Raw genomic sequence first — 25,666 nt, forward strand, 5'->3', positions numbered from 1 at the left:
TGTATGTGAAAAATATGCACTTTAAAATCTACCTCTTGTCTCACTTTATAATCCTACCATTTGCACAAGCCGTGGCACGTGTTGTAACACAGATAGTAGCACGTGTCACGTGTCTCGGCTCAGGTCTGTTACATGCGTTATAACAAATGATTCAACCTAAAAATATAATTTACATCAAATTTAAACTACAATTCAAAATTATTTATTTATTCCAAATAGTAAGAATGTTTGGACAATAGAAATGATGAAAAATAAGTGAAAAGATGGGAAAATATGAAAAAAATATCATACATAAATAGCATCTATCTAAAATTAATTCAATAATAAAAATGGCACATGAAATTATATATATATTTTTGGAAAAAAGGTTTATTTACAAAAAAATTAAAAATAAAATAAAGTGTATAATCATCGTTGATGATAATTTTGGTTTTTTATTTAAAATGTGTTTGATAATAATTTTTAAAAGTATTTTTTTTACTATTTGAAAGATAAAATTTTTTAAGGTTTTAAAATTATTATCAAATTCATTTTCATTTGTTTTGAAATGTACGGACATTTATACTCTTTATCGATTAACCAAATAAAATAAAATACGTAAAATATTTTATAATAAAAGAATATTAAAATAAAGTGTTAAAAGCAAGCTCTAAAGCGACAAATCTTCTCATTACACGTCACGTTTTGACCTACGTCGCATAGAATTTTCGTACACCCACCCCCCACTTACAGTGGAGTCAGCTTCAGATTAGGGTTTCGCCATTGATGCTCTGGAGAAGCTTTTGTTTTTCCCTTTTCTTCCTTTTTTTTCTCTTCCACACACCCAAAGGCATCATTGGAATAAACCCCAATTTCACATTTCAAGCATCCTATTCTTTGAGTAAATTCCCCGAGCATCTGATAATTGAAGCCCCATACAAAACGAAACCCTAATCTGAAACATCTTTCTCGCTGTTGGCTTCTGCAGATTTTGATCGAAAATGAGCTCTGCACACTTGAGTTCGATTCGTTTTGATCGGGAATGGTTCAGGAAGGTTGGTAGTTATGACAAGATTCGGTAAAGTTCTGTTTGGTTAGAGAGAAAATGCAGGAGAAGAAAAGAAAAGACACGTAATGAGTATTTTGTCTTAATTTTATATATATATTTTTTTACATTTAGCTCACTGGAAACAGAGTACCTTGTTCTGCTACTTGGCTGAGTTGAGTTGTGTTGGAGTTTTCCATTTGTTGGAAGTAAAATAGATAAATAAGAACTTAAACTTTTATTAGTACTTTCCTGAGTTTTCTCCGCAACCAAACGAGAGGAATAAGAAAGGGGACTTTTTTTTTTTTTTTTTTAAGCTATGCTAAACTGAAAATTTATCTTTGAAGATTCAAAATGGTGGGAAATAATGTTACCGGTTTTTCATTGAGTTGTTGAGTGAAACTAAGATTCCAAATGGAAGGAAGCTGGGTGTTATTGAGATGGAGTTTTCCATTTCTTTGGAAGTAAAATAGCTGAAAGCATCAGACTTAAAATTTTATTTTCATTGTCCTGAGTTTTATTAGCAATCAAATCAAGAGGAACAAGAAGGGTGATTGTTTTCAAGCCATACCTAACTGAAAGTTGGTAACTTTTAAGATTTGAATTGGTGGGAAATGTTATTTACATGCATGTTTCTTTTTACATAATTGCAGAGTGAAACGAAGAGTTCAAATGGAAGGAAGCTTCATATTAGAGGATCAGTGACTTCATCCCCGCAAAGCGTGCAGTTTGCAGAGGCAAAAGCCGAGAAATCTGGAAAGGCAGTTCGGATTGGTGTACTTGGGGCCAGTGGCTACACTGGTTCAGAGGTACTCTGTTTTTCTCATAAAGATACCCATAACACTTCTTTCCATTGAAATGTACTTTAGGAACTTCAAAGAAGAGGATGATTAAGAGTGTGTTTGGTAGTGATTCTGGAAAGTGTTTCTAGTACTTTTAATGCTTAAAAAATAAATATTTTCAAGTGTTATAAAGATTAAAACCACTTTTCAGAATCACTGCCAACTTGGTGATGGTAAATTGTCTTCATTCATGTAATATATGGAATGATATTTCCTGGCAGATTGTTAGACTTCTGGCAAACCATCCACACTTTGGCATTACCCTCATGACTGCAGACAGAAAAGCTGGTCAATCAATTGGATCAGTATTTCCACATTTGATCACACAAGTATGACTCTTTATATTTTCAGGGTTTTCCTTATGTTTAAGGTACAATGATTGCTTTTGCAGCAATGATACTGATTAGAAATAGTTTTTTTGCATGGAACATATTGAACTCAATCAATAGTTAATTGTGGTAAATTTGATTTATATTCACAGCAGTGTTTTAGAAAAATGTATCATTCCAGTTGGTAGCTTATTATGTACATGCCCTGCATCTGCACCTCAACCAACTAATATGTTTTAAATTGGCTATTCAATGGTGACTTTGACCAAATACCTTTTTAATAATTGTTAAAACAAATGTCAAATCAATAAATAATACAACTAAAAATGTAATTGCAATTGAGGTCCATCTAGTTTGGAGGATCAGAATTAAGAGTGTTGCTACATATTTGATTTCATTTGACTGACTCTCCTAATTTGTATTTATCTTCTTTCACTCCTAAACAAAATCCCACCATTCTCTTTTAAATTAAAAAATTGCATAATGATTGTTTGGTGGGAATGTTGAATTAGGGATTTTTGGAAAGAACACTGTTTCTCCGAAACCAATATAGGTGTTTGAGTCAAATTGAATCTTGGAATACTGGAAAATGGGAGTTGTAGACAGCATGGCATGGATAGAACGAATGTGATATGACTACAAAAATGAATGCACATGGATGTTGTGCAAAAAACTAAACTAGTGCTATGAATGCAAACCTAGCCCTTCTCAAAGTTCTCTGTCTCAGCTTTACTTTCATATTTTAATTATTTCTTGGCATTGGTAGCTTAGAGTGGGCAACCACCAATTTAACAACCTGCCTTATTGGCCCTTAATGGACATTAGCAGGATTCAGATACCTCTATAATTTGGATCCCATAGAATTTTGTCAGTAGCTCCATTACATGGTTTTCTCAAAACTATTATTTTATAATTTACCTCCAGTCATGGAAATCAGTGTCACATGTGAAATAATTCAGCACATCCAAAGCAGTATAAGAAAATAAATTATGTTTCTTAGAAGAAAAAATTAACCTAAAAAGTGAATCCTATGCATAACAAGGAAACCAGTAGAATAAAACTGGGAGTTTTTTATTTAGTGGAGACAATTAATGATGATATCCTGAAATTTAGGCAGAGAGCTTAATTTTCTCTCTTCCTCTCTCTCTCACCCCCCAACCCCCTCCCCCAACATGTTTTGCAAGGTGGCAAATGTTGATGAGCTTACAGTTCTTTACATTTACAGGATTTACCAGATATGGTTGCTATCAAGGATGCAAAATTTTCTAATGTGGATGCTGTGTTTTGTTGTTTGCCACATGGAACCACACAGGTCCTTTACTCATTCAATCAGCAAAAATGAGGCCATATGCTTAATTTCTAAATATGACAAACCATTTACTAAGTTCCTTTTATTTAATCATTTATGTATTGATTGTTTTTTTACAGGACATAATCAAAGCTCTTCCCAAGAGTTTAAAGATTGTTGACCTTTCTGCAGTACGCTTTAGATGCACACTTCTACCTTTCTTTGCAGTCTAAGTGGTTCTTTTACATGCGTCCTGCAGTTAATTAGAAATTTGAAGATTTTACCTTATCTATTCTAAGTGATGCTTTTGCAGGACTTTCGTCTGCAAGAAATTGCTGAATATGAAGAATGGTATGGTCAGCCACACAGAGCCCCAGATTTGCAGGTAGGTAATTATTTTCTTAAGTGTGCACCTGAGATATCTTTTAAGGAGAGTGTCAGAAGTTCTGGGTTCGGGAGTTTTTGGCTTTGATGTTGTATACCCATCCATATGGTATTCTCTTTCCAAACTCAATTAAATAAAATAGAATTGTTGGAGAATGATCTTTCTCACTTTGATTGTACTTTGGAAACCCTTATATTAAAATTTAAATTTAAATTTAATCTTTTGACTATGGAGGTAGGAAGTATTATTATTATTATTATTGTTAGTGTTATTATTATTATAGTTGTTGTTGTTGTTATTTTGAGTTTCTTGGACATTGTATTCAAATTTGAGTCTTTATAGTTGCTCAAATATGCATATTTGTTATTTAAGTTGTTCATATCTTCCTAGGTTGTTGTCCACCATATCAATATTATAAATGCCTCAAGTGTTTGATGGCTGTCATCATCATATATATTTGGTTGGGTGATCTTTTGCAACATTAGAGGACAAGAATCCATGGAAAGAATTTCCTAGGAGAAATCTCTTTGGATACTATATTTGAGGTACAACGTGCATTTTGATGCATGGTGCTTTACATATGATGATGGATTTCACTGAGCATTCCCTTAGAATTGCTTGCTAAGGACAACTTAACTATTTTAATTGTGGTAATATTTATCTGTTGTCATCAAGTCATCTTTGTTGTTGTGGGCAATGGTATGACATAACACAGGCCTTCAATATAATGATCCTTGAAAACTATCTGAGCACAACTTTCTTTTCACTTGCTTTTTTCATCATGTTAGTGAATTTTTTGTTTACTTGGATCAGAAAGAAGCAGTGTATGGCTTGACAGAGATTTTGAGGGAAGAAATTAAAGCTGCACGTCTTGTTGCCAATCCTGGCTGTTATCCTACAACCATTCAGCTTCCTCTTGTTCCTTTGTTGAAGGTTTGTGCCTGTTTTGTTGTTTTTTTTAAAGTTTTTCTATGTATTTGATTTGATTTTTGAGTTTTGAGTACGAGCCAAGGTCTTGCAGTATCTTCTATAGGGAGAAATGCTTTGTTTGTTTCTTAGATTTCAGAAATATTAGAAACTGGATTAATATATCTAAAATTTCATTGTATGCACAGAGATGCATGAGAAAAATTCATTTACAGTTCAATAGGAAGCTCTTAATAGTTAGGACATACAGTATATCCAGTACAAAATGAAGAAGCATTGGTTTATATCCATTCTACAAATTGAGAAAAAGGAAGAAAGAACTATGGGTGGGGGGGAAGGAAGAAAGCCATGCTGAGAGACACCCTATCATGTACTGAGTATCAACACACCCAAAAAGCTTGGTGTTTTTTAGTAAATTTTATTTGCCTATAAAAAAAATATCAAGATACACCAAAAAGCAGATTAGGGAAATGTACTGTGTGGACAGGTACAGTGGATGAGCTGAATTAAGTAGCTAACCATGAAAACTTAAGCTTTAGGTCTCAAATTCTAAATCTTTTTATATAATGGGGAGAGATTCATCCGAATAGCAAGGCCTTTATCCCAACTTCTGCAAAACAAATCTCAAGCAATTTGGGCCTGCTCCTATACCCTGTACCCCTTAAATACCAGGGAGATTCAACTTAGAGGCCTCTAGTTTATTGTTAGAGGTCACTACTCTTAAGCTACACCTGATGGCCCTTTATAGCACTTGACATGCATTTTTGTTTTAAGCAGGTGCTGTTTCGTTTCCATGATTTAACAAATTGAACTAATTAATTTTAAGATCCCCTCGGCTGCATTAATTACTCTGATTTTAATGAATATTTGATCTCCCAAATTAGACAAATAAGAGAGGTATTTGATCATCTGGAGACATGGAAGTGTTTGAGATGCACATAATATCAAACCCCTTTGGGTAACTGCAATTATTCTCTAGATTTAATATCTGAACCATCCATTGCCAACAGAAGCTTGCCATGCATAGTTTCTGACTGGACCATTCTTGGGGGTCTCGTCTTCTCAGATGTCCCTATTAAGTGCCCTGTGTTTTTCAGATTTGCATTTGGTTTGCAGGCTAATCTCATTGAAACAAGAAATCTCATTATTGATGCAAAATCTGGTGTGAGTGGAGCAGGTTAGGATTTTTTATTTTTTATTTTTAATGCAAATTCTTAGCAGTATATATTCTTGATTCCACTTGCAGCACATTTCAGCAGCTTTTGGTATTTGGTGCATTTTGCAGGTCGTGGTGCCAAGGAGGCAAATCTGTACACTGAAATAGCTGAAGGCATTCATTCTTATGGTATTACAAGGCATCGCCATGGTAAGATTTTGTAAATCAGAATGATATTACAATGAAGCAAAATCCCTATCTATTTACAATTATTTTCTTTCCATTTAAATTCATAATATTTTTTCATGATTACTTTTAACATGCTGATTTCTTTTTCCTTTGTGTGGGGTGGGGACTGATGCATGCTGAATGAATCTGGCACTTAATGGTTTTAATGGAAAATGTATATTATTGTAGTGGATCTTTGTCATAATAGCTTTACCAAGTTTATGGATGTTGAATATGATAAAAAGAAAAGTTCACGGATGTCAATAGGGCGAGTTTTTGAAGTGACCTGTTCCATCTAATCTTTACTGGGATGGATTTGATAAAGTTGCAATCAGTGTATGAGTGGTTATTTTTTATTTAATCCATTCTATTTTTTGGACCCAGGTTGAGGTCAGTATGGGTTTAGGTTTATGCCAATCCCCTCCCCCACTTCCCCTCACACACCCGGATTATAGTGCTATTATATATTTATCCTTGGGAGTCCCTGAATGTCCCTCATATCTGGGATAAAGGTACAGTTTTCTCCAAAATCTCTGTACAGCCCACAGTCATCTCTACCCCTACAGCTAAATGTAATCCATCACAATCTTTATCCCAAATCACTTCATTGCATCCTTGGCTAGCATCAGTCAAAAGTGAAGGAAAGTTCCTCTGACGATTGCTTCTATTGACTGTCCTTTCTCTGCAACCTATCACTCTTTCTTGATCCAAGACAAAGATAATAGATGCCCTTCTCTCTTAAACTAGCTTGCTGGCAGTTGAATAGATCAGCCTTTGACAAGAAGGCAAAAGAAAATGGGTCCAATGAGGGAAAAATACGTCCCATGGGGGTTGTTCGCTTGTACTCTCTCCTTTGGCTTGGACCCTGGGCTCAGAGATAGGAACCGTTAAACATGATCCTAGAGAGAGGGCTTTTTACCTTTTTGGTTTGTTGAGATTTTATAACCCTCATTTAGATATAGATATACATGCACATGATTTCTTTCTGTCCTGCCCCTGCCTGCTTGGCTGCATCTCGAATATGATATTAGTCTGGCCTGCACCAGACCTGCATTGCCTGATATTATGTTCAGGGTGGAAAAACTAAAGCTTCAAAAATTATTTCTTAGTCATGCATAGGAAAGCAATCTTGCAAAACTATGGGAGAGGATGTTCTAGCAATATTTTTTATAATAAAGATACAATTGCATGTTGACCATCTTCACTTTATGCTAGAGAAGTCTCATATTGATGTTCATCTTATTTAATTATTTAAGATAATTTAGAGGAAGTAGGAAGAATTTTCTTTACATGGAATTTAATGGCTCCAAAAGCATATGATACAAAATTCGAAGTTGTCATTTGGTTGATTTTGATGCATAATCTGGATTTTGTTTTTGAGTTTCAGTTCCTGAGATTGAGCAGGGACTTTCAGATGCTGCACATGCAAAAGTGACTGTCAGCTTCACTCCTCACCTAATGCCAATGGTAGTGGTTACATTCAGATGTATAAAAGTACTTATAATATTGTCATTTGTCTCTTTACTCACAAAGCAGTTAAACATTATATTCATATTATGGTGTGACAGAGCCGTGGTATGCAATCAACTATATACGTGGAAATGACCCCAGGAGTCACAATTGAGGATTTGTACAAACAATTAAAGATTGCCTATGAGGTATTTGTTTCATGATGTGACTTTCACACACTGGTTTCACTTTTAGGGGTCTCATTGATTCACAGCCAATGTTCACAAAGAATAGAGCTTCAAATTCATGACACAGGCACAAACACCCCAGAGAAGCTATCTTATAATTATCTGTCAAGTGATAAATTTGCCTGCATCACCTGCCATTTAATCTTCTGACCAACAATAATCTTAATTTAGTTAGATTATCGTATAATGCATAAAAGTTCCATTTATTTGTTTATTCTGTATCTCAAGGGGTTTTATTGGTTTGGGTGATTGATTATTTTGTTTGGCCTGATTAATGTCCTTTCTGAAGGCCCAACGTGAATGGCAGTTGATTAATTGTAGATATCATCTTTGTATTTCTCCATGAGTCTGATGGTTTAATCATATCCACTGCTCTTTTCAGGACGAAGAATTTGTAATTTTGCTGGAGAAAGGAGTTGTTCCTCATACTCGAAATGTCCGTGGATCCAATTACTGTCTTCTGAATGTCTTTCCTGATCGAATCCCTGGACGAGCAATTATAGTATCTGTTGTATGTTTAAATTTCCTTTGTTCATGTTTTAGAATTCCTTCATATTTCTAGTATGAAAGGTTATTAATAATCCTACTATCACTGGCTAAGGTCTCAAATCCTTGCTGCAGATTGATAATCTTGTGAAGGGAGCTTCTGGTCAAGCCTTGCAGAATCTTAATGTGATGATGGGATTGCCGGAGAATACAGGACTTCTCTACCAGCCATTGTTTCCATAAGATACTCTACCTTAAAGGGTAAGCATTCAAGTCTGAACTTAAACAAAGCTTATTGAATAAGAAATCCTTTTCTACCACTCTACTTGATCTAGGCTTTGTGTCCATGTTGAGCACAGACCACCGAGTTTTTTCTTTCTGCTGTCTCCACCTTTTGGCCTTCCTTGTAGCCCCTCTGACCAGAACCATTTTGCATAATTGATGTTGTTCTAACGTGTTGGCTATGCTGTTGTGTTCATTTCAACATGCATCGCTCATTCTTATGGGCAGAGACTAGATTTTGAAATTCCAGAATAATTGTTGAATTTGAAGAACATAGTCAAAATCAACAAAGTCTGTAGTTGTGCATAACCTTGCAAAGTTCATGTGGAAACCAAAATTTTGAACCTTGCCATGTTCATCTACAAGGGTTGTAGTTGTGCATAACCTCGCTTCTGCATAACTGATCTACACCGGTTTATTGCAGGTAACTTTGGCACGGAATCCGTATCTTGAAGCCACTGCAGTGGGTTAAAGAGCTTGCAAATGGAAATCCAGTATTGTAGAACATTGTTGGGACATGTATTTATAAATAGTTTTTCCTTTAGAAGCTATATATGCTGTTAAACAGTTGATCCTCGAAACAATCTTGGGTGCCAGATCTTCTTGTTAGGGTTGATAAAATAATGGTTCATCTTTGTTAGAATGATTTTTAATTGCAATAAGGACTCTGCCTCTCGACTTCCCAGGAACATTTGATTACTTCTTGATCTCTAAACATACATTCATTCACCCATGAGAAAATAATGGCTGATTGTTCGCTTTTTCATTTTTCTTAGCTTCTCATTTTCTTACCAAACAAAGGACAGACTGTTTTCAAAAAAATATTAAATGAAAAAAAAAAATTTCTTTGCAACCAAAATCGTCTTTCCAATGGTCAATGAATATTGTAAAGTTACCAAAATTTAACAAGTTGGTTAATTAATGGGAAGATCTCCTTGGCTGCATTGCTTCTAAGGTTGGTTCAGCCTTGGGAGGCTTCAAATGGGCAGGGGCTTCAGAACCAATGTTTCTTGAGATACTTCCATGATTGAGAGTGGGAGAGTGTTGAGAGTTTGCTTAGGAGGGAGGCTTCATGAGAAAAGGGGTCTTATGGAAGAGGAGGATAGATTCGTTGGGGAGAACACTAAATGAGAAGCTGTCTCTTACATCCTTCTACTGTGCTTTCAAGTCAGGTGAAGTAAAGAGGCTTTTTGATAACTAAATATGGTCTTAAGTGTCACAAGTATGAGGTCTATTCTTAATATTTACGGTGTTTGTGCCATTGAGGAGTCCTCTAAGTGAGCCTTTACAAAACCATAAAATTGGCAAACAACACAACTTTTTATAGGGAAAAACCCTTTAACTTGCATTAACTCTCAACTAATTGCTAAAAAATGGCTAAGGTCTTCTTTGAACAACATTTCCTTGGTAAGTTCATATAAAGAGGTATAGTAAAGTAAACTTTGTATATGCACCAACTATACCTGTCTCTTTAAGTACAAACCTACTAATAGAACCCACATTTTAGGTAGTGGTTCGGCTCATGGCTTTGGCCATTGCCATTTATCCTAACAATTGCATTCCATTCTCTTGATTTGCCACTTGGTAGAGCAGTGATCATGCCACATATCTTGTCATTGTAGAGAATTTCTTGGTATATTATATAAAAATTTATGAAATTTACAAAATTTGAGAAATACAAAAATATTACTTGTATTATTGTTACAAGCATGCTTAGAAACCCTCTAAACCAACCACTTGCTAGCTCCATAAAATGCACAACAATTGCACATAAACAATACAAAATTTTAAAGGGAAAAACCTCAAATTTGCATCAAACCTCGAGTAATTATAAGAAAACAACGAAGGTATTTTCAAAACAAGACTCCATAATTTTCCTTCTTGATAGATTGATAAAAAAAGGCCTAGCAAAGTTCACTTTTTATAGCACCAAATACAACCATGTTCTAGGAATCACCCACATCTGGTTCAATGCATGACTTCAATTATTGTCTCCTGTCTTAATAGTTTTCTTCTATACTCAATACCTTTCCCATATTTCAAAGTAGTTGCATTGCTTATTTATGCCCATACCATCTCTTTCTTCAACAACTCACGCTTTTGATCATGTCAACTTCCTTAGTCATATTGCACCATTGCATGCCTCCTATCCAATGTGTCGTGTGTAGCAAGCCTATCAACCCACCATGTATTCCATTTTAGATGCTTTTCATACCAAGTATCATTTCCATGACAACTTAACAACCTCCTACTTAGGCTTCCCCCAATGTCAATGTCACATTTTTTTGCCTCAATGTGTCTTATTCTTACCATGCCAACAACTTTTGTTTGGTCTTTCACTAATACTAAATGTTGCACCCTATTTAACCCATGTGTGGTACTCAGTCTACTAATGTATGTATAAATAACTTCATGTGTGTCAAACCCTTTCCTAGCCCACATCCTTATTATAATGTTAACTATGCAAAACAAGCTTTCTTCTTAGCCTATGATCTACATCAATTGCATTATTGGCATATACATGACAATATTATTGATTCCAAAGCATGTATAGCTTAGGCCTTATGTAACAACTGTACCCCATGACATTGTGTTCATGGTTTGTACTAGACTCGTGGTATTTTGCCTAGGATGCATACTAGTAAGACCTTCACCATCAATCTTTTTCATATATGAGGCTTCATGTCATTCTTTCGGAGTGATATACCTGTTGTCACCTATATTCTATCACCACCCTTGGAAAGAGTCACCCCAACCTCTCTTAAAATGTTTTTGAAGGTTCTCTCATTGTGACAGGAGAAGACATTAAAGGTGTTTCCACACACCCTAATGAATTTTATTTAATTATAGAAAATTTCAACTTGTAACATCTTACACTTTAATTTTTATTGAGTTTAGATGTCCATAGGATACTTCACGTGTGTGTGTGTGTACATGATGTCATCACCATGTGTTACCATCTTTCATATTGTCACTAAGCCAACACCTAGCACTAATAGCACTCGTACCCGTACATTGATGTGATACTTAGCCTCACAAGTATATTTGATTTTCTAAGACACGTTATTTTGCATGCCATAGATACTCACGAGTGCAATGTGTCCCCGCATAAGGCTTGGCCTCATATTGACACAAGCAAAGTGATGCCAATTACTATTTTTAGCATTATTTTTATTATTAGCTTGGTAAGAAGATTGGATGTCAATAATAAATAAGGGTCGCCTTATATTATGTTCCGTTACCCTTTTCCATGGAAACAGTGTAAACATGATAGAATAGATGTATTACTTAAAAAATTTCTATTTTTACCTCTTATGGAACAACTTTCATGTCCGCATAAAAATATATATATATATATATATATATATATATATATATATATATATATATATATATATATAAAATAAAATTAGATAATGACTCAACTATTATGTATGTAATAATACCTTCAAATTAATTTTTTTTTATAAAAAACTTTTTTAGGCAACTTAACAAAATAATGAAGACATAAATATTATTGGATTGTGAAATCTTAATTAGTTTTGTTGCGCTTCACTTAGGATACCAGGGATTGAGATGCTCGATCAACTTGTGGGGGTTGAAGGGGGCAACGTCCCTTGGAGATTTTTTTTATGAGATGAATGACGAGTTTACCCTTATTATATATTTAGCGCTTTTATATTTTAAAATTTATTTTTTTGATATAGGACTACAATTGGGAGATGTTTTCAAGAGTTTCACTATTATAACTCTTCTTATTACTTTTAATTAGTGGACTGTTGAGTGTTGACGCACTCCATGGATGTAGGGATTGCATTAATATCACATTAAAAATCTTGTATTCTTTTTTATTTTTTTGTTTATGTGTATACGTGGTTTGGTTAACAATTTTATATTCAAAATAAAATCTTAAAATTTACAAACAAAACAATTAATATTCTTAATTAATGGTATAATTATTTTAATTTTCAATTCTATTTACAAATTAGAAATTCACTCTTAATCTCTATTTTATCTCTATTTTTGTAAAAACAAATATTTATTTTAATTGTTGAAGTAAGAGCCTTCTTACATTAATATTTCTTAACTAATTTGATTTCCTTGAGTAATCAAATCCAAGTTCTCATCTTTCAATTCTCAAATTTTCGTATAGGTTATACAAATTTAAAAAGAAAAATACAAGTTTTAATTAATTAATTAATTGAAAGGAAAAAAAAAACTTTTAATTAATTAATTGAAAGTACATAATTTGGTGTAGTTTTTTTAAAATATAAAGAATTATAAAATTTTGTAAAATCAGAAAATAATGAGAGGAGAAACAAACCAAACAAGCCACATTAGTGGGGGATTTTTGAGCTTCACCACTTAAACCCTGCGCATCTTATCCTTCGTCCTTGTAGCTCAATCCATGGCGTCCTGGTTCGAACCCATCATCTGAATTACCCTTTTCTTCAAAAAGCTTTCATCTTTCTCACAAATGTCGTCTACGTATCCCACCCACTTCTTTACTGCTTCCACTCCCCGTCGACCTTCCTCTGAAATGTCTCTTGGAACCCATTCTCCTTTTCTTTCCAAATTCGAGGTATGTTTTTTGTTTTTTGATCTAAATCTGATTTATAAATGCCTGTAAATTTTTCTTTCGAATATCTTGGTTATCTCCAATTTGGAACTTTTGTTGATTTTGAAGTTTTATTTTCTTTTTATTTTTCTCGCCTGCTTTTGTTATATGAAGCCTTGTTTGGTTGCTGAGAAATGAGAAGAAAACCAAAGATTTGTGGGTCTTATTTGGGGATTTTATTGATTTGAAGAGTATATCTTCTTTATGTGTGTTCATTGTGTTTATGTATTTTTCTGTTTGGTTGCTCAGAAAGGGTAGCAAAAGTAGAGAATTAAACTCTTGAACCTTTTATTTTTGTCTTGTTGGGTTCGGGGTAAATGAAAACCGCGGCTAGATGAATCTAATTATAACCATATTAGGCTTAGTTTAGGTGAGTTCTGACATTCTGAATTTTCAATTGCCTGGGAGGTAGGTTGGATTTTTTTTCTTTTTTTTTTCCTTGGTAGAATTCATTGCATATTGTGCTATATGGCATTTGTAAGGTATTATGGTTTATGTTCTTCCAAAGAGTGTTAATACATCCATCTTCTGGTCAAATCAATGGGGCATGGTGCTTTGGTCCTTCAATAACCATTCTGTAGTTCAATGATTCTCTTCATAAGTATGGTCTTTTGTTTGGATAGAAATATGTTGCATTACTGTTGAAACATTTATAATGTTTGTCATGTGTTAGTGAGGAACAAAATAATCTATTTTCAACTTTTCATTTTAATTTCTTTCTATACTGAAGTATCTCTTTTAGTTGACAAGATTCTCTGTTGTACCAGGGATTGTCATGGTATACAAAGACAAATGGCTGCATTTTAAGTTTTAAACCAAATGGGCAATTTCAGAATGCTAGGTCGAATCTCCTGTCAAAAATAAAGGTGACTGCAGGACACTCCGGTGACCCTGAAAAGTTAAATTTGGATGCTATAATTGAGAAGGCAAGAACATTGTGGGATAGTTCTCCTCAGCCAGTCAAGAGCTTCCCTTGGAACAGAACATTGGAGAATTTTATTCAACTTATCCTTGATCTTACTTTGGCAGTCATCAAATACTTATGTGCACCATTGCTGGCTGTTTCCTCACTCAGTGAGATGTCCTACTGTGCGAATGAAAAGAAATTATTCCTTGTCCCAATTCCACTACTTATTGGCATTGTTGTTGCTGGGCTTCTAAAAGATGCTGCCTTGGAGCTATCTCCAGTTCTCAAGGTTGAAATATTTATGTTCCATGAATTATATATTTAGGATGCCTAAGACACTGTTTGAGTAGTTTATAAATATGATCTACTGAAAACTTCTTGTTAAACATTCAGTGTGAAGTAACATAAGCTGATGCTGAGGAATAGGTGCTCCTGACATTTAAATACCTGAAATTGACAGAAGTATCCAGAAATTTTGTGAATGTTGCTACATTTCCGCATTTGGTGGATCTCATCTATAATGCTTCATCTGAAAATAAACCAACAAAATTAATTGCCACAGATTATTTTTTTCCTGGATCATATATGATCTATATCTGAGGATTCTCATAGAATGTCTAGGTTCATCTTATTTGATGGTGCAATATTTTGAAAGAGGAGATCATCATGATGAACACTGGAAATGGTGGATTCCTCCCTTCTGAATATAGTCATTATGTTATGTGTACCAAAGTAACTAGTCTGCCATATATGGACTGTCCATGTAGTATCTCATAGTTATCCTTTCAGTTTTGAGTGTCTTCTTGGATGGTTGTAGAAGCCCATGGGTTCGAGATGTACCTTGTTTTGGGTGGGTTGCTCTTGTAGGTTTTTTTTTTTTTTTTCAAGTGCCCTACATTTGATTTGACTGCATACTTCTAAGACCTATCTTTCCATGTAAAAATGAAAGGAAATTCTTGTTGGATATTCATTTGACTGTAGTTTTACATGTTTGATTTTCAGGATGCAGAAGTTGCCTGGCATCTGATTGCAATTGCGATTTTCTTCACATTGCTTAAATTGCCAGGCCCATATTACCCATATTGGGGCCGCATTTTCATTCCACACTTTGCAAATGGGGGATTATTGAGGACTCTGTGGTCTGTGTTTTTGTGGTATAGAAGGCCCCGTGAAACCCTTCTTCAGCGGAAATCTTTAAATGGCAGTGGTTCTGTGCCAAACACACCCTAACTTTATTGGGACATCCCTTGCAGCAGGTATTAAAGGCTGTCCCTTGGAGAGAGCGCGTATATGTGTGCATGAATATGTTTCTTTACTTAGGTTTCATGGTTGGCATTAATAAATTGGTTTTATTTATAATTCAGATTCTTTGATGAACCAGTTTCTAAGAACATAGCATTTACCAACATATTCTATCTTTTATTAGTATTGTGCGGGTATTCATAGACTAGTCTTGCTCCATATTTTGTTAAGAAGATTGTGATGGTATTGATGTTTGTTTTATGTGCTTGCCTCACATCTTGTTCTAGCTGATGATAATCTGATGCTTCAAATGACTACATAATAAAGTAGTGTTGACCTATGGTGTCCTCACCTCCACCCCCACACCCACCTGACACCATTACAAATTGTTCATCTTTTCTTTACTTTGTTAAATAGCTAATTTTTTCCTGTATCGTGCTTCAGAATCTTCAGAACTGAACCTAAAGAACTGAGAGTTGGTTCCCTAATGTAAAATGATTGGCATAGTTGTCTCAAGTGGTTGGGATGATGCTTAGTGAGTTGAGTTCCTTGTAGTATCTTACTATCACATGATCCATGGTTTTGTACCTTACATCAACCATGGGCAGTGAAGTTATTTAGTAGATTTTTAATAGAGCAATTCCTCTAACATGTTAGTTTCTCAAGTTTGCAAATCACACTGCCAGCCTCCTCCCTCTCCCTCTCCCTCTTTTTTTGGGTGAATCAGTCAAAAGCTCCTCTTAGTGAAAGAAACTTTTTCAACCATTGCATTAAAATTGCTGCTACCTTGGATTCCCCTACATGTTCCTAGAAACCTTGGTCAAGATCATATGTATGACCAAACAAGTTTGTCTATTTCAAATTATTTGTTATTCTTCTCTCATGTAGTTTAAGAGCTTCATGGCATAATAAATCCTTGAGGTTTTCTGACTTGTTACAGGTGATAATTGTTTTTATTGATGAAGGTTGGGGTGATTGGGCAGTCTACACTGCTGATCGATCCATCACTTGACACAGGAGATGGTGGATACTGATAAGAATTTGAATAATTTAGTGCTTGGGCACCTGGGGAAAACTTGATGAATGCTAGACATGATGAGCTCTTTTACGCAATTCCTTTTTTTCTTCTTTTTCCTTCTGAGAGTAGAAACTACTAGGGGATTATAAAGCTTTTTGCTGTCAGATAGCATTTCTTTTGTTGTTATGGTTGTAGTAGACTTGTAGAATACTAAAAGAGTAAATCATTTATAGAGAAACAGAAAGAGAGTTTCTGGTTTCTAAATATTTGATCTTTTTGCAGACTGTGGATCACATTTATAGTGGGTGGAACTGTGGAAGATGATTGTGTTAAAACTTCTATAATGGTTCATTGTATGGATAATCCAACTGATACAGGCCGAGTGACTGAGCTTGAGATGATGGAGGGAGAAGAGTATAATTATAGATTTAAGATTTCCATCTCATATGGGCTAGCTAAGCGAGACGTGCCTGTCACAGAAAATATTCTTTTATTTCCTTTTCTATTTCAATATGGCCTTCCATGTTCCTGTGAATGGGTTCGTTTTCTCAAGCCGTTTTCATTGTGTAGCACACGGATGTCCGTGCTCAAAACCTTTCTCTATTACAAATATATTTTTCACATTTCCTTTTTTGAAAATAGGAAGTTTAGGGATTCTTATGCAAAAGGTTGAGGGATACATGTTCGATAAATGTTCTTAAGTGATAGTCAATTGAACACCGTTTTTAAGAATTGTTTTAGAAGATTGGTTTTTGCGAAATGTTTATAAAAACATTCATAAACATATCTTAGGAATTTTTCACTTCCTTAAATATTTTAAATGTTGAAAATTATTTTTAAGATCATAAGTTCTTATATTTTATATAGAAATTTTTATTTTTAAAAATAAAAATAGAAAGTATCATCTAATGTAACCTAAGAATTGTTTCATATTTGATTGTAAATGATTAAGGTCACGTTTGGTTGTTTGAATACGGGTAAATCATATTATCATTTATTCTATCTCATGTTACTCCATCACAAAAACAATGAGATATGTTATAAAATCTCTTTTATATTATGAGATATGATAATTCTAAGTTATATATATATATATATATATATATATATATATATATATATATATATATATATATATCTTATTGATACTTTATGCAAGATATCTCAATTCTTTAATTTTATCTGGATTTTAATAATATCAATTAATTTCAACACTTCTTGTAATGAGTAAAAGATAACTAATCTCACATAATAACATCGAATATAACATCGAAAAATCATCTAAGAGTTTCTCAAGAACTCCATAAATATAAAAAATATTATGGGTTGAATGATAGAAAATAAATCCATTAGACCTAAAAAGGAATTGTAAGTAAAATATAGTGTATGATTAATGGCTAGTATGTAAAGTGAATGGCTTTCTTGATTCATGAAATTTACTCAGTTGATTTATACATCAACCACTTTTGATTGAATCATAAGTATGATTTTGTTTATGGTATTGTATCTTTATTATTAATATATATATACCTGATGACTATTGACGTAACATATATGCATATAAATTATGATTTTGTATCAATAATAAATTGAATTTTGCATATAAATTGTTGTAATATTATGGTTTTCAATAAACTTATATGTTTATCTATTATATAATACTTATAATAATAGTTAAATATTGATTTATCACAAAGTAATGTTTATATGATAATTATATTATCATGTTGGATTTCGTATCATTTATAATGTGTTAGTCACCAAAGTAACCATACTAGGAAGTTTGATGCACATCCTCTAAAGATGTAAATGATGTTTATTACAAAATTTTAAAATTCATATACTGTAAAGATTGTTAGTCTCCAAAGTGACAAAACTTGAGTGTTTCATGAATTTCAGATTATGTATGCTATTCAATTACTCATTGCTTATGGATGCTTGCAACATATTTAAGTACTTCTCGAATAACTATATTGAAGCTCATTAATCATAAGATATTTAAGAATTTACCCAAAGGTAAATTAACCATTTTATAAATAATGAATATGATGAGGTAAATCATATGCTTTAGTTAGACTATTTGTACATCCAAAGATTGTAAATGTATTTTTAACATGGACTATAAAGTTATCGGTTAAAAGAAAATATTAAAAGTATCATTATAAGTTATTATATATTATAATATCTGTCAAAAAGAGAGTTGCAATATATATGTTGTTTGTTTAAATTATTTATTTGAATCTGGCTATTTTTTTGTTTATAGTTTATCAAGTTTAATCATGAAAAGCATGGTATTTTATGTTACAATATTATCTTCAAATTTACTAATTATTTTGCAATATTAAGTTTATTATTGTTTTTTTCTAAATAAAGAATATCCATGATTGAAGACTAATTAATATCGTCATGAAATGAGTCCTTCAAAATGATATGACTACAAGACTAAAGATCTTGGGAATAACTGATGAATTTTTGTATTATGTAATCTTGTTTTAATATAGACCTCTTCAAATCATTCCTAAACACTATTAAGAGTGAGTGTGATATGATTGAATTAGTCATCCTATTTCTTTGAAAGGAAGCAAGATTAATTAATGAAAATTGATGATTAAGGCCCACAAGAATTATGAATGAACCAATTAAAAGATGATTCTTATGAAATTATCAAGAATCATAAAAGGAAACTCAAAATGTTGAGTACAAGTTAAAATTATAAAATACAAGTTAAAAGAACAATTAACTTTTGTTCTATTGTAGGATTAAAATCATATTTAATTAAAGTTTTCATTTTCTAAGATTGGTTTTAATACCAATGATTATGTTTCCAATGAGATGTAAAATATTTTATATTTTAAAATCATTTTTTATAATATATAACGTTTCAAGCTATATATATATATATATATATATATATATATATTAATTTATTTCAAGCCTGCCATGTTTTAACTAAAAAGAAAAATGAAAAATGACTACAGTTATGATTTTTTTTTTTTTTAAGGTATATATGTAATGAGATTAAGAAGCACATAGAATTAAAGTATGAAGTTAGTCAATTATGTTTTAAGGTAGTAAATGCTAGATATAATTGCTACTAAACTCTTTATACATTGGATACTTATATAAAAATTAATACTTTATGCAAGATATCCCAATTCTTTAATTTTATCTAGATTTTAATAACATTAATTAATCTCAACACTTTTTAACAACGAGTAAATGATAACTAAACTCACATAAGAACACCAATTATATATAGAAAAATCACCTAAGAGTTTCCGTAAAACTCCATAAATCTAAAAAAATTACAAGAAAATAAATTCACTTGGGGAAGGGGCATTTGGAAGGCCATGTGAGATGTTTGAATGCCCTTTCGGACATTTGAATGCCTCTTTCCAATTTGAATAATTTCTCTATTGTCATCTATGTACCTAAAAGATTAACCAACTCTAAATGAGTTCCAATTTGACTATAACCAATAAAATAGTGCATCGTAAGATGCATCTGCCCCATTGTAAAAATGAAAAAAAAATTACCAATACATCAATAAATGTCATATCATAAAATATTTTTCTATTAAATATAAATGTCATATTATAGAAAAAAATGTATGATTTTAGTATATGCATATTTTATTCTATCATATTCAATCAATCAAGTGTAAATTAATGAAAAATGAGAGGCAATAATGAAATATTTAAATTATTATAATTAATAATTATATTTTCTTTTCCTTAAAAGGGCATCATAAACTCAAAAATTGAGTTCTAAATCTGCAGAAATGTCAGTGAAGTGAACAAAATTTTTGGAATGCCATTATGCGAGATTCCAAACGACACCGTTTAGAGGGGGTTTCATAACTTCCATTTCACCAGCAAGGTTCACATTTCGCTCCATTTATCCCCTTAAATGTTTGCAACATTTTTCTCTATACCTCCTAAGAAAGTCTCTTGATATTGTCGGCCTTCCTCCTGCACAAACTTCTCCAGATTTCCTCTCATACTAGGAAAGTCTGACAACACGTAGCATGGATGAGAAAGGTCGAGAAAGAGAAGATTCAAAAATTGATTGCCATAAGAGAAAGACGTATGGAAAAGAAGTGCAGAAATCTCAAGAGAACTCTTTCCAGCGCCCTTGCCCTTGCCCTTCTATGGTTATCCTTAATTCTCTACATTCTTTTAAATGATTTATTGGCTAGCTTTTAACTTCTTCAGTACTGGAAGTTGTGTTTGTTTTGATGGAAAATGGAATTAGGGAAAAAAGAAATAAGGTGGTGTTGTCGTACGTATAGATACATACGATCATTCTTGGGGATAGTTTGGTTCTAGTAAAGTACTTGTGATGATTCCTTTGAAATTGGGTACATTAGTTGACGACAATTTTCTTTCTTTTTTTCTTTCTTTTAATGTGCAATATTCGTGCAATATTTTTTTGGCCTGTTTAGCCCATTGTGGAACGGTCTTTTGTAATTAGAGTTTTTTAATGTGGTGTGGTTGCCGTGTTTTATATATAGAGAAAATATTGTAGCCACAAGTTGTACTCTGTATTCTTCCCTGATAATAGTGATATCCTTACAACTCCGTAGACGTAGACAAATTGCCGAACCACGTAAATACTGTCTTGTGCGTGTGATTGTTTTTTTTTGCGTGTGTTTTTTTTTTTTTTCTCATAGGTTGGGAATTCAGCTTAATTCCCTTCAATTGGTATCAGAGCCTAGGGTTAGGTTTGAGTGGGAGCAATGACAGGGGAAACAGGAAAGACGTCTAGAATAGAAAATTTTGATGGCACAGACTTTGCGTATTGGAGGATGCAAATTGAAGATTATCTCTATGGGAGGAAATTGCATCTGCCTCTTTTGGAGACAAAACCTAAGAGTATGAAGGCTAAGGAATGGGCGCTTCTTGACAGACAGGTTCTAAGAGTTATTAGGTTAACTCTGTCTAGGTCTGTTGCACACAATGTTGTAAAGGAGAATACCACAACAGATCTGATGAAGGTTTTGTCCGGTATGTATGAAAAGCTGTCTGCAAACAATAAAGTGCATCTGATGAAGAAATTGTTCAATTTGAAGATGGCAAAGAATGCATCAGTAGCACAACATCTGAATGAATTTAATACAATCACAAATCAATTGTTGTATGTAGAAATTGATTTTGATGATGAGATTTGTGCTCTGATCATCTTGGTTTCTTTCCCAAACAGTTGGGAGGCAATGAGGATGGCAGTAAGCAATTCTAAGGGAAAGGAAAAACCCAAGTACAATGATATACGAGATTTAATTCTGGCTTAGGAGATTCGCCGAAGAGATGTAGGCAAAACCTCAGGATCTGGTTCTGCCCTAAACCTTGAGACAAAAGGCAAAGGTAATGACAGAAATTCAAACCGGGGTAGATCAAAATCCAGAAATTCTAATTGGAACAGAAGCAAATCTAGATCAGGCCAACAAATACAATGCTAGAACTGTGGGAAAACATGCCACTTTAGAAGGCAATGCAAAAGTCCTAAGAAGAATAATGCAGATGATTTTTCTAATGCTATAACATAAGAGGTACATGATGCATTACTTCTTGCAGTAGACAGTCCACTTGATGATTGGGTTTTGGATTTAGGAGCTTCGTTTCATACCACCCCACATTGAGAAATCACATAGAATTATGCTACAGGTGATTTTGGTAAGGTGTATTTGGTTGATGGTTCAGCCTTGGATGTTGTGGGTCTAGGAGACGTACGAATATTGTTGCCCAATGGGTTTGTTTGGTTACCTAAGGAATTATAATAAAGTTGCCTTTAACTTTATAACTTTTAAAGATGTTGTTTACTATTGACGAAGGTTAAAGTTAGTAAGTAGCAATTAAATGATTAATCACTCTTAAATGAAATTAATTAGACTTCTTATATATTAGGAATGACATTAAAATAAAATTTTTTTAAAAAAATTTCCTTGTTTTGTGACATTCAAAGTGCCTTGCATATTGCAAGGAATCCCATATTTTATTTAAGGACTAAACACACAGGAGTTAAATATCACTTTGTTTGAGAAGTGGTGGAACAAGGAACGTGAATATGCAAAAAAATCCATACAAAGGATAATCTAGCAAATGCGTTGACAAAACCAATTAATATTGACAAATTCAGCTGGTGCAGATCCTCTTATGGCTTAGAAGTAACGTAAGCAACATGCACGTGTTAGGGCAAGATATAGAAGAATGACTTCAAGTGGGAGAATGTTAAGATTGAAGTCATCTCACATTTAAAGAAGACAAAAAGAAGGAACCTCCTTGTGTTATAAAATGAGGCCTTCATCCTTTTTGCAAGCTTTAATGTTGTCTCCTCATAATTGAGAGAGATGTTGTAATTATGTCTTCATAATGGATATTGGAGGTCCCCTTGTAATTAAGAAGGATTTACCACGCAACTACTTTTACCTGTTGCTCAAGTATCATTTCATAACAAGAAGATGAAGAGGGATTTTACCATATAACTACTTTTGCATGTTGTTCAAGTATCATTTCATAACAAGAAGATGAAGCAAGCATGGATGACCTTCCAAACCATTGATTGTCTCAAGAGAAAGAGAAGGAAGGCGAAATCCAGAGAATGAACAATCTCCCATGCGCTCTTGCTCTTTTGCAGTACTTATCCTCAATTCTCAACATATTCTATATTTTAAATGATTTCTTGTGTAGCCTTTATTTTTCTTTTTCTATTTGCCTTTATTTTTCTTCTTCTATTTATTTGTTTTGATGGAAAATGGAATCGAGAAAGAAATGAGGTGGTGATTCATATTGTCATACATGAATATCATTCTTGTGATGATTCTAAAAGTTGATATCAAAATTTTTGTGAATTAGGCACATTAATTGTTGACAATTTTACCCCTGCATCAGGGGATAGATCATGTGATAGATAGGATGGAATTTCAAAGTAGTTCACAAAGGGTCTTGAAAAACATCCTCGAAAATGATAGTTGCCCAAGATCAAGCTTTGTATGAACAATTTGTTCTTTCTCCTTGCTTTATTAATTTCTTTCTTTTTCCCTTTTTTTCCCAGCTTTGGAGCACCCATTATCCATTAGAGATAGGGTTGTAGATTATTCAAACTCTTATTTGAATCCTAAAATCTCTCCAACAAAAGATAGCAGCATCAAAGATAGAGTTCGCAATGCAAACTCTTATTCTAAAATTAACCTCTCCACATCAGACTGTTGATAACATCAGAGATAAAGATCTCAACGATGCAAACTCTTATCCTAACATCTCTCCACCAAAGTTACCTAATCCCAGATGACCATCTTCCAGATCCTTCATACTATGGTCCCATAAACCTCTAGGCATATCGGGCTTTGTGGAGCCTAGTTTTGTTTGATCTAGTGTGACGACCTGACTCGAATAATATTGCGTGGTTTTTTTTTTAATGTGCAATATTCGTGCAATATTTTTTTGGACCCGTTTTGCCCATTGTGGAACTGCCTTTTGTAATTAGGGTTTTTTAGTGTGGTGTGGTTGTCTTGTTTTATATAGAGAAAAAAATATTATAGCCGCAAGTTGTACTTTGTATTCTTCCCTGATAATAGTGATATCCCTGTAACTTCGTGGACATAGGCAAATTGTTGAACCACGTAAATACTGTCTTGTGCGTATGATTGTTTTCTTTGGTGTGTGTTTTCTCTTCTTCTTTTTTTCTCACGGGCTGGGAATTTGGCATAATTCCCTGCAGGTCACTATCACATCCCGCTAGCTGCGTGGTACCATCCAAAAAACCCATCACCCAAGCTTGCAATTCCTCTTCCCCATCCAAGCCACCACTACTATACTTTGTATTTAGGCTTTCACAATATGGAGCACCAGTCAATCTTGCGTCCACCATTTCATCCAGGAGATCACCTCACCTCACAATATCCTATCCGTTTAAACAGTCAATATCAGGTAAGCCCATGGTGCATCATGCCTCCTGCACCCCAACTTGAAACCTACTATGCACCACCACCATTACTTGATAGCATTAATCCTATCAAATCACAATCTGTGAGCATCAGGCAGACTCACAGCCATACAATAATACAAGCCTCAGAAACCACATACAATAATTGAAAGATAGAACGACTTAGAAAGGATCAACTCAACCAAATCCCAGAGATAGTCCCATATCGAGCTTTGTGGAGCCTAGTTTTGTTTGATCTGGTTTGACGACCCGACCCGAATAATATTGCGTGGTTTTTTTTAAGTGCAATATTCGTGCAATATTTTTTTGGGTCCGTTTTGTCCATTGTGGAACCGCTTTTTGTAATTAGGGTTTTTTAGTGTGGTGTGGTTGTCGTGTTTTATATAGAGAGAAAATATTATAGCCGCAAGTTGTACTTTGTATTCTTCCCTGATAATAGTGATATCCCTGCAACTCCGTGGACATAGGAAAATTGTCAAATCACGTAAATACTGTCTTGTGAGTGTGATTGTTTTCTTTGGTGTGTGTTTTCTTTATTTTTTTTTTCTCACGGGCTGGGAATTTGGCTTAATTCCCTGCAGGTCACTATCACATCCCGCCAGCTACGTGGTACCATCCAGAAAACCCATCACCCAAGCTTGCAACTCCTCTTTCCCATCCAAGCCATTACTACCATACTCTGTATCCAGGCTTTCACAATATGGAGCACCAGTCAATCTTGCATCCACCATTTCAGCCAAGAGATCACCTCACCTCACAATATCTTATTCGTTTAAACAGTCAGTATCAGGCAAGCCCATGGTGCATCATGCCTCCTACACCCCGACTCTAAACCTACTATGCACCACCACCATTACGTCATAGCATTAATCCTATCCAATCACAAACTGTGAGCATCAGGTAGACTCACAGCCATACATCAATACAAGCCTCATAAACCACAAACAATAATTGGAAGATAGAATGACTTAGAAAGGATCAACTCAACCAAATCCCAGAGACATTCCCATATCGGGCTTTGTGGAGCCTAGTTTTGTTTGATATGGTGTGACGACCCGACCCGAATAATATTGTGTGTGTTTTTTTTTTAATGTGCAATATTCGTGCAATATTTTTTTGGGCCCGTTTTGCCCATTGTTGAATCGCCTTTTGTAATTAGGGTTTTTTAGTGTGGTGTGGTTGTCGTGTTTTATATAGAGAGAAAATATTATAGCCGCAAGTTGTACTCTGTATTCTTCCCTGATAATAGTGATATCCCTGCAACTCTGTGGACATAGGCAAATTGCCGAGCCACGT

The 25,666-nt window shown here is 33.9% G+C and overlaps 2 protein-coding genes across 5 annotated transcripts; both read left to right on the forward strand.

The window, feature by feature from the left end:
- Positions 1-659: 659 nt before the first annotated feature.
- Positions 660-9,343, forward strand: LOC100255475 (probable N-acetyl-gamma-glutamyl-phosphate reductase, chloroplastic). 2 transcript variants are annotated; one of them, XM_010649486.3, is made up of 15 exons: positions 684-880; positions 968-1,034; positions 1,678-1,833; positions 2,088-2,195; positions 3,421-3,507; positions 3,624-3,674; positions 3,797-3,868; positions 4,682-4,801; positions 5,912-5,972; positions 6,081-6,161; positions 7,567-7,646; positions 7,748-7,837; positions 8,259-8,387; positions 8,498-8,623; positions 9,069-9,343. In XM_010649486.3, the coding sequence occupies exons 2-14, from the start codon at positions 981-983 to the stop codon at positions 8,603-8,605; spliced, it is 1,197 nt and encodes a 398-aa protein (XP_010647788.1). In that variant the 5' UTR covers positions 684-880; positions 968-980; the 3' UTR covers positions 8,606-8,623; positions 9,069-9,343. The 2 variants fall into 2 exon arrangements, with proteins under 2 accessions (XP_002284953.1, XP_010647788.1); XM_002284917.5 differs by having other exon boundaries at positions 660-1,034.
- A 3,604-nt stretch (positions 9,344-12,947) lies between these two features.
- On the forward strand, positions 12,948-17,068 carry LOC100250293 (uncharacterized). 3 transcript variants are annotated; one of them, XM_002284921.5, is made up of 4 exons: positions 12,948-13,226; positions 14,030-14,458; positions 15,172-15,425; positions 16,352-16,693. In XM_002284921.5, the coding sequence occupies exons 1-3, from the start codon at positions 13,122-13,124 to the stop codon at positions 15,397-15,399; spliced, it is 762 nt and encodes a 253-aa protein (XP_002284957.1). In that variant the 5' UTR covers positions 12,948-13,121; the 3' UTR covers positions 15,400-15,425; positions 16,352-16,693. The 3 variants fall into 3 exon arrangements, with proteins under 3 accessions (XP_002284957.1, XP_010647786.1, XP_010647787.1); XM_010649484.3 differs by lacking the exon at positions 16,352-16,693 and adding an exon at positions 16,712-17,068 and having other exon boundaries at positions 12,952-13,226; XM_010649485.3 differs by having other exon boundaries at positions 12,952-13,226; positions 16,377-16,693.
- Positions 17,069-25,666: the final 8,598 nt, after the last annotated feature.

This window comes from Vitis vinifera, chromosome 3, assembly GCF_030704535.1.
Source record: "Vitis vinifera cultivar Pinot Noir 40024 chromosome 3, ASM3070453v1".
NCBI lineage: Eukaryota > Viridiplantae > Streptophyta > Magnoliopsida > Vitales > Vitaceae > Vitis > Vitis vinifera.

Excerpts from the sequence above, each read along its gene's own strand:
- LOC100255475 (XM_002284917.5), top strand. The coding sequence starts at position 981 with ATGAGCTCTGCACACTTGAGTTCGATTCGTTTTGATCGGGAATGGTTC. Across the intron at positions 3,675-3,796 it reads AGATTGTTGACCTTTCTGCA|GACTTTCGTCTGCAAGAAAT; the intron begins GTACGCTTTAGA and ends ATGCTTTTGCAG. Across the intron at positions 5,973-6,080 it reads ATCTGGTGTGAGTGGAGCAG|GTCGTGGTGCCAAGGAGGCA; the intron begins GTTAGGATTTTT and ends TGCATTTTGCAG.
- LOC100250293 (XM_002284921.5), top strand. The coding sequence starts at position 13,122 with ATGTCGTCTACGTATCCCACCCACTTCTTTACTGCTTCCACTCCCCGT. Across the intron at positions 13,227-14,029 it reads CTTTTCTTTCCAAATTCGAG|GGATTGTCATGGTATACAAA; the intron begins GTATGTTTTTTG and ends CTGTTGTACCAG. Across the intron at positions 14,459-15,171 it reads AGCTATCTCCAGTTCTCAAG|GATGCAGAAGTTGCCTGGCA; the intron begins GTTGAAATATTT and ends TTTGATTTTCAG.